General features: G+C 53.2%; 1 protein-coding gene across 1 annotated transcript in view; it reads right to left on the bottom strand.

Moving 5' to 3' along the window:
• The window catches only part of rps6kl1 (ribosomal protein S6 kinase-like 1), a 72,181-nt gene that overhangs the window by 5,984 nt on the left and 49,593 nt on the right, over window positions 1-16,604 (bottom strand). Inside the window, exons 8-10 of the mRNA XM_070877568.1 lie at window positions 10,733-12,271; window positions 10,513-10,602; window positions 6,092-6,174 (exon numbers count right to left, since the gene is read on the bottom strand). Coding sequence (XP_070733669.1) covers window positions 6,092-6,174; window positions 10,513-10,602; window positions 10,733-12,271 — 1,712 coding nt within the window. The remainder of the gene's footprint in view (window positions 1-6,091; window positions 6,175-10,512; window positions 10,603-10,732; window positions 12,272-16,604) is intronic.

Here is a 16,604-nt window from a genome sequence, read left to right as displayed (position 1 = left end):
GAGCAGATGCGGGGGGGGGGGGGGAGGAGAGGAGGAGGAGGAGATGCGGGGGGGGTGTGGGAGGGGAGGAGGAGATGCGGGGCGGGGGGAGAAGGGAGAAGGAGATCTGGGGGGTGAGGAAGGATGCGATGCGGGGGGGAGGGGGAGGAGATGCCGGGCGGGGGGTGAGGGAGGAGGAGATGCCGGGCGGGGGGTGAGGGAGGGAGGAGATGCGGGGGGGGGGGGGGGGGGGGAGGATGTGCGGGAGGGAGGGAGGGGGGGAGCAGATGCGGGGGGGGGGGGGGAGGAGGAGAGGAGGAGGAGGAGATGCGGGGGGGGGTGGGAGGGGAGGAGGAGATGCGGGGGGGGGGTGGGAGGGGAGGAGGAGATGCGGGGGTGGGGGAGAAGGGAGAAGGAGATCTGGGGGGGTGAGGAAGGATGCGATGCGGGAGGGGGGGGGGGAGGAGATGCCGGGCGGGGGTGAGGGAGGAGGAGATGCGGGGGGGGGGGGGGGGGGGTGGAGGAGAGGAGGAGATGCGGGGGGGGGGGGGGAGGGAGGGAGGAGGTGCGGGGGGGAGGAGAGGAGGAGGTGCGGGGGGGAGGAGAGGAGGAGGTGCGGGGGGGGAGGAGAGGAGGAGGTGCGGGGAGGGGGTGAGGAGGAGGTGCGGGGAGGAGGAGAGGAGGAGGTGCGGGGGGGAGGAGAGGAGGAGGTGCGGGGGGGGAGGAGAGGAGGAGGTGCGGGGGGGGAGGAGAGGAGGAGGTGCGGGGAGGGGGTGAGGAGGAGGTGCGGGGAGGAGGAGAGGAGGAGGTGCGGGGGGGAGGAGAGGAGGAGGTGCGGGGGGGAGGAGAGGAGGAGGTGCGGGGGGGAGGAGAGGAGGAGGTGCGGGGGGGAGGAGAGGAGGAGGTGCGGGGGGGAGGAGAGGAGGAGGTGCGGGGGGGAGGAGAGGAGGAGGTGCGGGGGGGAGGAGAGGAGGAGGTGCGGGGGGGAGGAGAGGAGGAGGTGCGGGGGGGAGGAGAGGAGGAGGTGCGGGGGGGAGGAGAGGAGGAGGTGCGGGGGGGAGGAGAGGAGGAGGTGCGGGGGGGAGGAGAGGAGGAGGTGCGGGGGGGAGGAGAGGAGGAGGTGCGGGGGGGAGGAGAGGTGGAGGTGCGGGGGGGAGGAGAGGTGGAGGTGCGGGGGGGAGGAGAGGTGGAGGTGCGGGGGGGAGGAGAGGAGGAGGTGCGGGGGGGAGGAGAGGAGGAGGTGCGGGGGGGAGGAGAGGAGGAGGTGCGGGGGGGAGGAGAGGAGGAGGTGCGGGGGGGAGGAGAGGAGGAGGTGCGGGGGGGGAGGAGAGGAGGAGGTGCGGGGGGGAGGAGAGGAGGAGGTGCGGGGGGGAGGAGAGGAGGAGGTGCGGGGGGGAGGAGAGGAGGAGGTGCGGGGGGGGAGGAGAGGAGGAGGTGCGGGGGGGAGGAGAGGAGGAGGTGCGGGGGGGAGGAGAGGAGGAGGTGCGGGGGGGAGGAGAGGAGGAGGTGCGGGGGGGAGGAGAGGAGGAGGTGCGGGGGGGAGGAGAGGAGGAGGTGCGGGGGGGAGGAGAGGAGGAGGTGCGGGGGGAGGAGAGGAGGAGGTGCGGGGGGGAGGAGAGGAGGAGGTGCGGGGGGGAGGAGAGGAGGAGGTGCGGGGGGGAGGAGAGGAGGAGGTGCGGGGGGGAGGAGAGGAGGAGGTGCGGGGGGGAGGAGAGGAGGAGGTGCGGGGGGGAGGAGAGGAGGAGGTGCGGGGGGGAGGAGAGGAGGAGGTGCGGGGGGGAGGAGAGGAGGAGGTGCGGGGGGGAGGAGAGGAGGAGGTGCGGGGGGGAGGAGAGGAGGAGGTGCGGGGGGGAGGAGAGGAGGAGGTGCGGGGGGGAGGGAGAGGAGGAGGTGCGGGGGGGAGGAGAGGAGGAGGTGCGGGGGGGAGGAGAGGAGGAGGTGCGGGGGGGAGGAGAGGAGGAGGTGCGGGGGGGAGGAGAGGAGGAGGTGCGGGGGGGAGGAGAGGAGGAGGTGCGGGGGGGAGGAGAGGAGGAGGTGCGGGGGGGAGGAGAGGAGGAGGTGCGGGGGGGAGGAGAGGAGGAGGTGCGGGGGGGAGGAGAGGAGGAGGTGCGGGGGGGAGGAGAGGAGGAGGTGCGGGGGGGAGGAGAGGAGGAGGTGCGGGGGGGAGGAGAGGAGGAGGTGCGGGGGGGAGGAGAGGAGGAGGTGCGGGGGGGAGGAGAGGAGGAGGTGCGGGGGGGAGGAGAGGAGGAGGTGCGGGGGGGAGGAGAGGAGGAGGTGCGGGGGGGAGGAGAGGAGGAGGTGCGGGGGGAGGAGAGGAGGAGGTGCGGGGGGGAGGAGAGGAGGAGGTGCGGGGGGGAGGAGAGGAGGAGGTGCGGGGGGAGGAGAGGAGGAGGTGCGGGGGGGAGGAGAGGAGGAGGTGCGGGGGGAGGAGAGGAGGAGGTGCGGGGGGGAGGAGAGGAGGAGGTGCGGGGGGGAGGAGAGGAGGAGGTGCGGGGGGGAGGAGAGGAGGAGGTGCGGGGGGAGGAGAGGAGGAGGTGCGGGGGGGAGGAGAGGAGGAGGTGCGGGGGGGAGGAGAGGAGGAGGTGCGGGGGGGAGGAGAGGAGGAGGTGCGGGGGGGAGGAGAGGAGGAGGTGCGGGGGGGAGGAGAGGAGGAGGTGCGGGGGGGAGGAGAGGAGGAGGTGCGGGGGGGAGGAGAGGAGGAGGTGCGGGGGGGAGGAGAGGAGGAGGTGCGGGGGGGAGGAGAGGAGGAGGTGCGGGGGGGAGGAGAGGAGGAGGTGCGGGGGGGAGGAGAGGAGGAGGTGCGGGGGGGAGGAGAGGAGGAGGTGCGGGGGGGAGGAGAGGAGGAGGTGCGGGGGGGAGGAGAGGAGGAGGTGCGGGGGGGAGGAGAGGAGGAGGTGCGGGGGGGAGGAGAGGAGGAGGTGCGGGGGGAGGAGAGGAGGAGGTGCGGGGGGGAGGAGAGGAGGAGGTGCGGGGGGGAGGAGAGGAGGAGGTGCGGGGGGGAGGAGAGGAGGAGGTGCGGGGGGGAGGAGAGGAGGAGGTGCGGGGGGGAGGAGAGGAGGAGGTGCGGGGGGGAGGAGAGGAGGAGGTGCGGGGGGGAGGAGAGGAGGAGGTGCGGGGGGGAGGAGAGGAGGAGGTGCGGGGGGGAGGAGAGGAGGAGGTGCGGGGGGGAGGAGAGGAGGAGGTGCGGGGGGGAGGAGAGGAGGAGGTGCGGGGGGAGGAGAGGAGGAGGTGCGGGGGGGAGGAGAGGAGGAGGTGCGGGGGGGAGGAGAGGAGGAGGTGCGGGGGGAGGAGAGGAGGAGGTGCGGGGGGGAGGAGAGGAGGAGGTGCGGGGGGGAGGAGAGGAGGAGGTGCGGGGGGGAGGAGAGGAGGAGGTGCGGGGGGGAGGAGAGGAGGAGGTGCGGGGGGGAGGAGAGGAGGAGGTGCGGGGGGGAGGAGAGGAGGAGGTGCGGGGGGAGGAGAGGAGGAGGTGCGGGGGGGAGGAGAGGAGGAGGTGCGGGGGGGAGGAGAGGAGGAGGTGCGGGGGGGAGGAGAGGAGGAGGTGCGGGGGGGAGGAGAGGAGGAGGTGCGGGGGGGAGGAGAGGAGGAGGTGCGGGGGGAGGAGAGAGGAGGTGCGGGGGGGAGGAGAGGAGGAGGTGCGGGGGGGAGGAGAGGAGGAGGTGCGGGGGGGAGGAGAGGAGGAGGTGCGGGGGGGAGGAGAGGAGGAGGTGCGGGGGGGAGGAGAGGAGGAGGTGCGGGGGGGAGGAGAGGAGGAGGTGCGGGGGGGAGGAGAGGAGGAGGTGCGGGGGGGAGGAGAGGAGGAGGTGCGGGGGGGAGGAGAGGAGGAGGTGCGGGGGGGAGGAGAGGAGGAGGTGCGGGGGGGAGGAGAGGAGGAGGTGCGGGGGGGAGGAGAGGAGGAGGTGCGGGGGGGAGGAGAGGAGGAGGTGCGGGGGGGAGGAGAGGAGGAGGTGCGGGGGGGAGGAGAGGAGGAGGTGCGGGGGGGAGGAGAGGAGGAGGTGCGGGGGGGAGGAGAGGAGGAGGTGCGGGGGGGAGGAGAGGAGGAGGTGCGGGGGGGAGGAGAGGAGGAGGTGCGGGGGGGAGGAGAGGAGGAGGTGCGGGGGGGAGGAGAGGAGGAGGTGCGGGGGGGAGGAGAGGAGGAGGTGCGGGGGGGAGGAGAGGAGGAGGTGCGGGGGGGAGGAGAGGAGGAGGTGCGGGGGGGAGGAGAGGAGGAGGTGCGGGGGGGAGGAGAGGAGGAGGTGCGGGGGGGAGGAGAGGAGGAGGTGCGGGGGGGAGGAGAGGAGGAGGTGCGGGGGGGAGGAGAGGAGGAGGTGCGGGGGGGGAGGAGAGGAGGAGGTGCGGGGGGGGAGGAGAGGAGGAGGTGCGGGGGGGAGGAGAGGAGGAGGTGCGGGGGGGAGGAGAGGAGGAGGTGCGGGGGGGAGGAGAGGAGGAGGTGCGGGGGGGAGGAGAGGAGGAGGTGCGGGGGGGAGGAGAGGAGGAGGTGCGGGGGGGAGGAGAGGAGGAGGTGCGGGGGGGAGGAGAGGAGGAGGTGCGGGGGGGAGGAGAGGAGGAGGTGCGGGGGGGAGGAGAGGAGGAGGTGCGGGGGGGAGGAGAGGAGGAGGTGCGGGGGGGAGGAGAGGAGGTGGTGCGGGGGGGAGGAGAGGAGGTGGTGCGGTGGGGGGGGGGAGAGACGATGAGGTGCAGGAGGGGTTTGGAAAGAGAGAGGAGGTGCGGGGGGGGGGGGGGGAGGAGGAGGAGGTGCAGGGGGGGAGGAAAGAGAGAGAGGAGGTGCGGGGGGGGGGGGGAGGAGGAGGTGCGGGGGGGAGGGAGGGGTGAGGGGGGAAGTGCGGCCAAATTGAGGAGCGATATTAGGAAGTTCTTCAGAGAAAGGAACTGATCAATAAATGGAATGGAGCGTAGTGGAAAAGAAAACTCTAATCATTTAAGGGGCAATTATTTGCAGCAATGGGGCGGGGGAGGACTGAAGGGCCTTTCTGAACAGAAGAATCATCAAATGGCCTTGCTCATCTACAATTAGCTCGTGACCAGATCCTATTTTGCTGCCAAGGATTGGATAGCCTGGTAACACTTGGTATCAGCGCTCATACCCGTGGAACTGTACCCCAATAAGTAGCAGACAACACCTCAAGAGCAAGGTTGGTGGGGAGGCTTTCCTATGTATATATAAAGAACTATCCCTCTCAGCTGGAGATACTACATGGCTCTGGGACACCAAAAAAAATGGAAAAGGAGAAACAAGACACTGTGGGGTCGAAATAGCCCCGCACCCCGATCGGGGGCAGTAACCTTCCGGGGCCAGGACTTTTATCGCCCAGGCCCAGAAATTCCGCCCCGATGCGGAATTGGGCCTACTGCCCCTCAAAGGAAGCGGAGCGCTGTTTCGGTGCTCTGCTTCCTTTGGGGCAGGTCCCGGGGCGGTAATGCGGTGCGGAGTCCAGCAATACGCGAATGCGCTACAACGCCCCTCCCCTTCCATTAAAGGGGAGGGCCGCTGCGTACTCTGAATGGCCCTTTGGTAGCCAGCAGTGGGCCACCAGGGCAGCGCGAGACCGGGCCAGCGGCCCAGCACTCAGACGGAGTGCTGCATGATGGGGGCCCGGACCACACTGGGGCCACCATCGTCGAGCCGACCAGAGAGTGCCCCGAAAGCGGATGTCCGCCAGCTTCGCGACCCGCGAAGTTGCCATTGATATCCGTCCACGCCAGCCTCACATGGCAATTTCCCCCGCGGGGTGTTAAGGGGTCAGTACAAGGTGGTGAGGGGTCGCAGCGCCTCCCAAACCTCCGGGGCAATATCCCAAGTGGTAGTACCCCCATCTCCCGGGCGAAAAAGCTGCCTTCCCTGGAGGCGCCAATGGGGCGCAAAAAAGGGGCAATTTAGCCCCCGGTATGTGTAGATTACAATTGATGGAGCACTTAATTTAATTTTTATTCCACCTCAGAGGTAGACTCCTTACCAATGTAAGTCATGTAAGTCATACCAAATGCTTCAACCGATTATAGCAATTTGTTTTCGTCAATGGACCTACCCACATACATGCAGCCGGGATAGATCTGAATAAGGCACATATAATACAAAAGGTCAGGATGTCACAAAAGCATTAGCAAGAACAGTTACCATCCCAGTTAGAAGTTCGAACAACAAAGCGCCAAGGCTCCACCAATCACAGGCTTCAGTTACTCCTCCAACCCCACCGACTTCTGGGAAAATCAAAACAAAGATTTAGAAATTAGGGAAGTTGACCTCCAATGGACAGAAACATTACGATTTCAACATTCCATACCTTAATATATATATTTTTTTAAAGTTTAATTTACTTTCCTCCTTTGCATTCTGCAACTCCCACCCCCACCCCCCCCGCCCCTCCCAGTTAATTAACGATTCCATTACTTGTACGCCTCAGTCAATGCTGCAGTACGTTTCTTAGCAGCCAGAACCGGACACAGTGCATCCTGACCAGAGCGCTGGACAGTTTAAACACAACATCCTCCGACATGTTTTCTACTGTTTTGCTAATGTAGTTAAACATTCTAATGGCTTTGCTGATTGAGCCTCTGCTTTCGGTAGACATATTGAGCGCCAAGTTTACCAAGACTCAAGCTCTCTTTCAGTCTCATCTTCAGCTCTTAGTACGTGCGTTGCCCATTTGTTCTTCCTACTTCACATTTGTCTACGTTAAACTTAATCTGCCATTGTTCAGCGGACCCATTTTTTAACGCATAGGTATTGTCTGCAAATTTAACCAGAGTTTCTGAATCCAATGAGAAACAGTAGTGGTCCTAACACAGTTCCTTGGGGTACCCCATTCAGTATATCTCTCTCTCTCTCTCTCTCTCTCTCTCCCTCCCTCCCTCCCTCCCTCCCTCCCTCCCCTGCCAATCCCAACATTAATTCTTTGACCAGTACTCATTTTCTGCCCTTCAACCAATTTCTTATACATTCCTACTTTTACCCTGAACCTCCATAGCTTTGAGCTTAACTAGTAGTTTTTTGTGTGGGATGTAATCAAATCTGCAGGTCATTGGTTCAAGCCCCATTCAATGATTTGCACACATAATCTAGGTTGCCACGCTAACAATGCAGTACCACTTCAAGTACTGCACTGGAGCTGCTGTCCTTCAGATACAATGTTAAACCTATAGACGAGGCCTCGGTTTAAGTGGATTTAAAAAAGCTCATGGCACTACTTGGAGATTCAGGGAATTTTTCTGGTTTGTGGACCTTCAACCAAGGATTAAATGCACATTTATTTCATTTTCTGTTTGTGGGATCTTGCTGTGTCCCAGATTGGCTGTAAAATGAGTGACTGCACTTCAAAAGTAGGCAAGGAAGCACTTTGGGTGTGGGTGTGTTAAAGGTGCAACACAACTGGACGTTTTCTTTTCCAAAAAGTGCCCTTGGCAATCACACTCAAGAGGTGCCACAGCAAGGCTGGTGTGAGAACCAATGGTGTTCTTTGGAACTTGGAGCTAGGACATGTTGGATTGGAGTAGAGGGAGCTTTACTCTGAATCCGACTTGTGCTACACCTTACAACTAGCTGCTGTGGTTTGGAAAGAGGATACGTTACCATAGCAATTTCAGCACAGAAGGAGGCAAGTTAGCCCATCATACTCCTGACAGTGCTAGCTACACATCAGAGCTATTAACTTTAATCCCTTTGCATATTCTTTCCCCCATACTCTTGTTCCTTCCTCCAATGTTTATCTAAATCACTCTCAAACATTGATTAACTCAACTTCAATAGGCACTTTTGGTAATAAAATTCATATTCTAATAATTTTTTTTTACATGAAAAGAATTGTTCTATGCTTTTAGTATTCATTCGAAATTTATACCCCCTAGTTACAAATTCACTGACTACCTTTGAGCACCTCAAACGCCACTCCACCCCCTCCCTTAATCTTTTTTGTTCTAATAAATATAGTTCTGATTTTTCCCAAGTCTCTCATCTTTATATCCCCTCATCCCTGGAATAATCTAGTGAAATGATGTTGCACCTTTTCAATAACTCCATTATCTCTTCTTTCAGGAGACACCCAAAGCTGCACATGGTACTCCAGCTGTGGCCAAAACAATGTCTTATATAGATTCATTACTTTATTCTTAATACCCTTGTATATAAAACCCATAATCTTATTTGCTCTTTACAAAAGAAAAAAAACCAAATGAACAAGCTTGCATTTATATAGTGCCTTTCATTTCTTCAAGATAAGAACATAAACATAAGAACACAAGAAATAGGAGCAGAAGTAAGCCATGCGGCCCCTCGAGCCTGCTCCGCTATTCAATAAGATCATGGCTGATCTGATCATGGACTCGGGTTCACTTCCCTGCCCGCTCCCCATAACCCCTTATTGGTTAAGAAACTGTCAATCTCTGCCTTAAATTTACTCAATGTCCCAGCTTCCACAGCTGAGGCAGCGAATTCCACAGATTTACAACCCTCAGAAGAAATTCGTCCTCATCTCAATTTTGAATGGGTGGCCCCTTTTTCTAGTCTCCCCATCAGTGGAAACATCCTCTCTGCATCTACCCTGTTAAGCCCCCTCATAATCTTATACGTTTCGATAAGATCACCTCTCATTCTTCTGAATTCCAATGAGTAGTGGCCCAACTTACTCAACCTTCCTCTCAAAATCAACCCCCTCATCTCTGGAATCAACATAGTGAACTTTCTCTGAACTGCCTCCAAAGCAAGTATATCCTTTCTTAAATATGGAAACCAATACTGTACGCAATATTCTAGGTGTGGCCTCACTAATACCCTGCATAAAAGTAGCAAGACTTCCCTGCTTTTGTACTCCATCCCCTTTGCAATAAAGGCCAAGATACCATTGGCCTTCCTGATCACTTGCTGTACCTGCATACTAGCCTTTTGTGTTTCATGCACCAGGACCCCCAGGTCCCACTGAACTGCAGAACTTTGCAATTTTTCTCCATTTAAATAATAACTTGCTCTTTGATTGTTTTCTGCCAAAGCTCATAACCTCACACTTTCCAACGTTATACTCCATCTGCCAAATTTTTGCCCACTCACTTAGCCTGTCTATGTCCTTTTGCATGTTGTGTGTGTCCTCCTCACAAATTGCTTTTCCTCCCATCTTTGTCCCAAAGTGCTTCAAAGCAAGGTCTCACAGGCAGCATTGAAATAAAGTGACTAGGTAACCGGTTTCGGAAGAGATTGAGAGATAAATATTGGTTGGGACTAATGTTCCCGTTAATTGTTTATGAGTGCGCAGCCCCTTTAAATGGATCCACGGTTCTTTCAAAATACCGCGTATGCACGGTTTTTCCTCATTGAAAGGCTGGCGAACTGGCTGCGCGGGAGGTTCAGAGGGCTGTGCGGCTGTGCAGCTTAAAAGGAACATTGGTCGCGACACTGGGAGGATTTCTCTGCTTTTCTTCAAATTGGACCGTGGGATCTTTTAGATCCACTTGAACAGGCAGAATAGGGCATTAGTTTAACATTTCATCCAAAAGACAAGGTAGCACTCCTTCATACTGCACTGGAGTGTCAGCCTAGATTTCATGCTAAAGTTCCTGGAGTGCAGCTGGAATTCATCACCTTCTCGCTTAGAGGCAAAATTATCTTCAACAGTAGAAGCAGACATCTCATGGCTTTTTCTACTTGCAATCTTTTTTTAAAAAAAAGACCTGTATCTGTACCAGTGGATCTCTCGATTGACAATTTTACTATTTAGATTACATTTCCATTCTCTGTTCTTTATCACAAATTTTCAGGGCTGTGCAAAAAGAGGAGTGGGACTAATTGGAGCACAGGCACAATGGGCCGAATGGCCTCTTTCTGTGTTGTACTATTCTATGATTCCATGTACTACTTCAGATTAATTTACACTGAACATAATTTTTCATTATTCTGAATTGGTAAATCACCTTGAAGAACACTACAATGACAGAAAACACTTTTGGAATATAGCTTTAATCACTGAAACAGGGACAGAAGAGATCTGAAAGTTAGAGTAACAAACACCAAAACAGATATTTCTCAGCACCATCTCTAACTTCGAGCAAATAGACACCAGTCAGAATGAAGTCAATCTACCAGAAACATTCCTCCCCTCCAACCCCCCACTAGATTAGTTGACCAGTAAACTCATTAGGGCTCTCTTCCCAAATTGTCCAATTTTCTTGCTCCCTTGCCTGAATATCCATTTTTTATACAGGAACCAGGTTACAGTGAAAGTGTGGGCATGCTATTCAGGCATGAGGGCCATCACCAGGCAACCTAGTCTGGGTCTCATCTGGCAACTATGTACATGCATTTCAAGCAGCAGTTGCCTAATAAACAAAAGCCAAGAACCATGATTTTAATGGCCGCAAAGCTCAGATCAGCTAGCCCAGGACAAGTAGAGAATCTCGAACCTTTATGAACTGTGTCCTCAGTAAATGTGATGGATTACCAACTGAGTTAATCAACAACAACTTGCATCTATATAGTGCCTTTAACGTGGTTAAAAAGTCCCAAGGCGCTTCACCAGGAAATCCAGTACACGTACTCTGAACCCCATCCATTACCTGGTGCACAATGCATATCCTCTATAGCTTTGGTGCTGCATTGAACTTCAACTTCACTCCACTGGCCAAAGTATGTGAGGCAAATGTGACCTGTCGAGATAGAAAACAGAAGTTCAAGTCAATGACTTAATGCAGCACAACTTCCATCCCGGTGTGGCAGAAGCAGCAATATTTGAGAAATACCAGTATAAATTCTTCTTCCCCTTTTCTCCCCTCTCACCTGCACTATCCACAAGGATATTTCTTGGGTTTAGATCCAGACATATAATTCCCTGTTGATGCAGGCTTTCTAAGGCAAGGACCAACTCAGCCACCCAGATTCTAATATGATCCTCGGACAGACCCAAGGAGGCCTGGCTTGGAATGGACGGTTCAGCTTTTGAATGCTGGGGTGAGAGAGATGAAGACTGCCCATCTTCTGCTTTGTAGGGATAGGGATCTGAAGACCCGGAAATCCTGTTAGAGGATTTTCCACTCTCGGCTCTGCAACGGGTGTCTTTGCTTGAAACAGTTCTGGAGTTGCAGTCCTCGTGGTTGCAGAAAGCTTCGGAGTTTGGAACCTGGTTTGGAAGCTTAAGCTGATGTTCAATCCTCACAGGGTTCGGAGTTTCACAGTTCAACACTTCCACTTCCTTAGTTGAGACACCTTTCAATTTTAATGACTTTATTGGAGGTTCAATGACCGCTAAAGATGACATCAAATGTACATTAGGTTGCTGCACAGGGTTGAGCACACTCACTGAAGTCTTCTGCTCTGATTGGCTCTTCCCCAAAACAGTGACAGTTGTATTTCTCGCAGGCATGGCAGATGATGATTCTACAAGGACCAGCTCAGAATTATCCACGACACAGTTAACTTTGCTATTGTTCTCAATTGTATCCAAAGGATTGACTGTAATTTGGTATGAACCCTTTCGCCCTTGCCTTATGCTCGCCTTCAAGTTCAAGCTGGTGGCTCGAACAGGACTTCTAATTGGGCTAGATCCATGCTGAGACTCCTCATCAACCAACGGGGCCTTTTCTTTCAACAAATCTGAAGCGGCTTGGCTTTGGTGAATTTTTGATGACTTTGGGCTCAATGTCTTACTGGAGCCTTCGCTCTCTGAAAAACAATCATGGCACCGTAAAATCTTACCCTCGTAGAGAAGTTGACTCTTCTTGTGCTGAAGGTCTTTCTGCATCAAGCTGTCCACAGTTATGGTCATGGTGCGGTTCACAGTTTTACCAATTCGAGTTAACTCAGCATCCTTTTCTGAAAACAACGCAGTGAGATCAAATGTTCCATCATCACTGTATGCCAGGTGTGCCACCTGCAAACGTGTCCCCTCACCACTTCCCCTCAAGCCACTCAATGTTATGCAATCTTTTGAAATTCCATTATTTCCCTGCCAAATGTTTGCCTTGTTTGCACTCTCATTCTGTGCGTTTAGTTGCTCCGTGCTGTTTATTTGGTAAGGTGACTGGTCATTCACAGGTCCTTGTTGGGTCCTTGATTGTGAGTCACTGAAACCATCAGTGCTGTACCCGTACTTTTTGTCGCATTCTCTGATTGGTCCATTCTTGGTCTCTCTTTGCCCATCCCTCTTGCTGTTGGGTGCAATTGTGGAATTGTCACTACACATGAATGAGAGAGAGGGTGCGGTGTAGCTGTTTTTCAGTTTAATGGTCTTGTGATGTGGACTGGAGCATTCTGGGAATTCCATACCCTTTTCCGTGATGGACGGATGGAAGTGGCGCAGTTGAGACCAGAGCTTCCCTCCTGAAGACAATGGAGGAAAATAATGAGACTCATGTGTGACATGCTGCATTAGACATACGCAAACATGCCAGAGATTTATACAGTATCTCAATCAGTAGGAAGCAGTATGCAAAGCCAAAAATGATTAACGTTGTTACCCACGTGTCTGCCATGTCTCCGTTAGTAGCACTCTCGCCTCAGAGTCAGAAGGTTGTGGGTTCAAGTCCCACTCGAGGCTTGAGCTCAAAAAAAATCTAGGCTGACACTCCAGTGCAGTACTGAGGGAGTGTTGCACTGTCCGACATTAAACCGTGGCCGCATCTGCTCTTGGATGTAAAAGATCCCATGGCACTATTTTAAAGAATAGCAGGGGAGTTTTCCCCAATATCAAAGCCAATATTTATCCCTCAACCATCACTATTTGTGGGGCCATGCTATGTGCAAATTGGCTGTCGTGTTTCCTACATTACAACAATGGCAACACCTCAAAATTATTTAATTGACTGTACATCATTTGGGACAACTTGAGGTTGTGAAAGGCACTATATAAATGCAAGTCTTTCTTTCAGATTTTTGTGTGTAAGTGAAACCACTGTTATCAAGAGAGATAGGAAATTCAGATTTAAAAAAAATGCTCATTTGTCCTTTTCAGTTCACTGCTTCCAACAGCCCATGTACAACTTTCACTATCAAAGTCTCGTCTCCTGGATTACTATAGATAAAACATTAATCAGCCCCTGACTAGTTTCATTCCACAGATGAGAACCAGAGTCACAACAAAAAAAAATTAACTTGCATTTCTATAGAGTCTTTCAGGACCTCAGGATGTCCCAAAGCACTTTACGCCACAGAGAACTTTTGAAGTGTAGTCACTGTTGTAATGAGGGAGTGCTGCACTGTCCGACATTAAACGGACAGCGTTGCGGATTTGGAGCTGAGGGTGGATTCACTCTGGAGCATCCACGATGCTGAGAATGATGTGAGTAGCACGTGAGTAGCGAGTTGGTCTTACCGCAGGTGGAGGGTCCACAGCCAGCTAGGGAATGGAAGACCAGCAGGAAGAACAGTGCAAGGAAGGTAGTGCAGGGGTCCCCTGCGGTCATCCCCTGCAAAACAGATATACTGCTTTGAGTACTGTTGAGGGGGATGACTTATCAGGGGAGGGCAGCAGCAGCCAGGTTCATGGCACCGTGGCTGGCTCTGTTGCACAGAAGGGCAGGAAAAAAAGAGTAGGAGAGCGATAGTGATAGGGGATTCAATTGTAAGGGGAATAGATAGGCGTTTCTGCGGCCGCAACCGAGATTCTAGGATGGTATGTTGCCTCCCTGGTGCAAGGGTCAAGGATGTCTCGGAGCGGGTACAGGACATTCTGAAAAGGGAGGGAGAACAGCCAGTTGTCATGGTGCACATTGGTACCAACGACATAGGTAAAAAAAGGGATGAGATCCTACGAGACGAATTTAAGGAGCTAGGAGCTAAATTAAAAAGTAGGATCTCAAAAGTAGTAATCTCCGGATTGCTACCAGTGCCACGTGCTAATCAGAGTAGGAATCGCAGGATAGCGCAGATGAATACGTGGATTGAGCAGTGGTGCAGCAGGGAGGGATTCAAATTCCTGGGGCATTGGAACCGGTTCTGGGGGTGGTGGGGCCTCCCCCAGAACCGGGAGGTACCACCCGGTTTGCACCTGCACCTGGGCAGGACCGGAACCAATGTCCTAGGGGGAGTGTTTGCTAGTGCTGTTGGGGAGGAGTTAAACTAATATGGCAGAGGGATGGGAACCAATGCAGGGAGACAGAGGGAAACAAAATGGAGACAGAAGCAAAAGACAGAAAGGAGATGAGTAAAAGTGGAGGGCAGAGAAACCCAAGGCAAAAAACAAAAAAAGGGCCAATGTACAGCAAAATTCTAAAGGGTCAAAGTGTAATAAAAAGGCAAGCCTGAAAGCTCAGTGCCTCAATGTGAGGAGTATTCGGAACCCAGGAGAGGGCTCTGAGCTAGTTAGTGTGGGTGAGAGTGCAGATGAACAGGACCCCAAGAAAGAATGCAAAAGGCAGGAGGCAACAGAGTAGAGTAGCACTGGGGTAAGTGTAAACCATAAGGTGATAGGAAGGGACAATATGTATGAATACAAAGGGGCTGCAGGAGGGGTCAAAACTTAAAATCATGGTTTAAAAACTAGTATTAAAACACTTTACCTAAACGCATGCAGCATTCGAAATAAAGTAAATGTGTTGACGGCACAAATCATTACAAATGGGTATGATTTGGTGGCCATTACAGAAACGTGGTTGCAGGGTGGCCAAGACTGGGAATTAAACATACAGGGGTATCTGACAATTCGGAAGGATAGACAAGAAGGGAAATGGGTGGGGTAGCTCTGTTAATAAAGGATGATATCAGGGCAGTTGTGAGAGACGATATTGGCTCTAATGAACAAAATGTTGAATCATTGTGGGTGGAGATTAGAGATAGTAAGAGGAAAAAGTCACTGGTGGGCGTAGTTTATAGGCCCCCAAATAATAACTTCACGGTGGGGCGGACAATAATCAAGTGAATAATAGAGGCATGTGAAAAAGGAACGGCAGTAATCATGGGGGATTTTAACCTACATATCGATTGGTCAAATCAAATCGCACAGGGTAGCCTGGAGGAGGAATTCATAGAATGCATACGGGATTGTTTCTTAGAACAGTATGTTACAGAACCTACAAGGGAGCAAGCTATTTTAGATCTGGTCCTGTGTAATGAGACAGGAATAATAAACGATCTCCTAGTAAAAGATCCTCTCGGAATGAGTGATCACAGTATGGTTGAATTTGTAATACAGATTGAGGGTGAGGAAGTAGTGTCTCAAACGAGCGTTCTATGCTTAAACAAAGGGGACTACAGTGGGATGAGGGCAGGGTTAGCTAAAGTAGACTGGGAACACAGACTAAACGGTGGCACAATTGAGGAACAGTGGAGGACTTTTAAGGAGCTCTTTCATAGTGCTCAACAAAAATATATTCCAGTGAAAAAGAAGGGAAGTAAGAGAAAGGATAACCAGCCGTGGATAACCAAGGAAATAAAGGAGAGTATCAAATTAAAAACCAATGCATAAAAGGTGGCCAAGGTTAGTGGGAAACTAGAAGATTGGGAAAATTTTAAACAACAGCAAAGAATGACTAAGAAAGCAGTAAAGAAAGGAATGATAGATTACGAAAGTAAACTTGCACAAAACATAAAAACAGATAGTAAAAGCTTTTACCGATATATAAAATGGAAGAGAGTGACTAAAGTAAATGTTGGTCCCTTAGAAGATGAGAAGGGGGATTTAATAATGGGAAATGTGGAAATGGCTGAGACCTTAAACAATTATTTTGCTTCGGTCTTCACAGTGGAAGACACAAAAACCATGCCAAAAATTGCTGGTCACGGGAATGTGGGAAGGGAGGACCTTGAGATAATCACTATCACCATGGGTGGTAGTGCTGGACAGGCTAATGGGACACAAGGTAGACAAGTCCCCTGGTCCTGATGAAATGCATCCCAGGGTATTAAAAGAGATGGCGGAAGTTATAGCAGATGCATTCGTTATAATCTACCAAAATTCTCTGGACTCTGGGGAGGTACCAGCGGAGTGGAAAGCAGCTAATGTAATGCCTCTGTTTAAAAAAGGGGGCAGACAAAAGGCAGGTAACTATCGGCCGGTTAGTTTAACATCTGTAGTGGGGAAAATGCTTGAAGCTATCATTAAGGAAGAAATAGCGGGACATCTAGATAGGTATAGTGCAATCAAGCAGATGCAACATGGATTCATGAAGGGGAAATCATGTTTAACTAATTTACTGGAATTCTTTGAGGATGTAACGAGCATGGTGGATAGAGGTGTACTGATGGATGTGGTGTATTTAGATTTCCAAAAGGCATTCGATAAGGTGCCACACAAAAGGTTACTGCAGAAGATAAAGGTACGCGGAGTCAGAGGAAATGTATTAGCATGGATAGAGAATTGGCTGGCGAACAGAAAGCAGAGAGTCGGGATAAATGGGTCCTTTTCGGGTTGGAAATCGGTGGTTAGTGGTGTGCCACAGGGATCGGTGCTGGCACCACAACTGTTTGCAATATGCATAGATGACCTGGAGGAGGGGACAGAGTGTAGTGTAACAAAATTTGCAGATGACACAAAGATTAGTGGGAAAGCGGGTTGTGTAGAGGACACAGAGAGGCTGCAAAGAGATTTAGTTAGGTTAAGCGAATAGGCTAAGGTTTGGCAGATGGAATACAATGTCGGAAAATGTGAGGTCATCCACCTTGGGAAAAAAAAAAATAGTAAAAGGGAATATTATTTGAATGGGGAGAAATTACAACA

This window comes from Pristiophorus japonicus, chromosome 4 (assembly GCF_044704955.1).
Source record: "Pristiophorus japonicus isolate sPriJap1 chromosome 4, sPriJap1.hap1, whole genome shotgun sequence".
In the NCBI taxonomy this organism is placed as follows: Eukaryota; Metazoa; Chordata; class Chondrichthyes; family Pristiophoridae; genus Pristiophorus; species Pristiophorus japonicus.
This window is presented reverse-complemented; position numbering and strand designations above follow the sequence as displayed.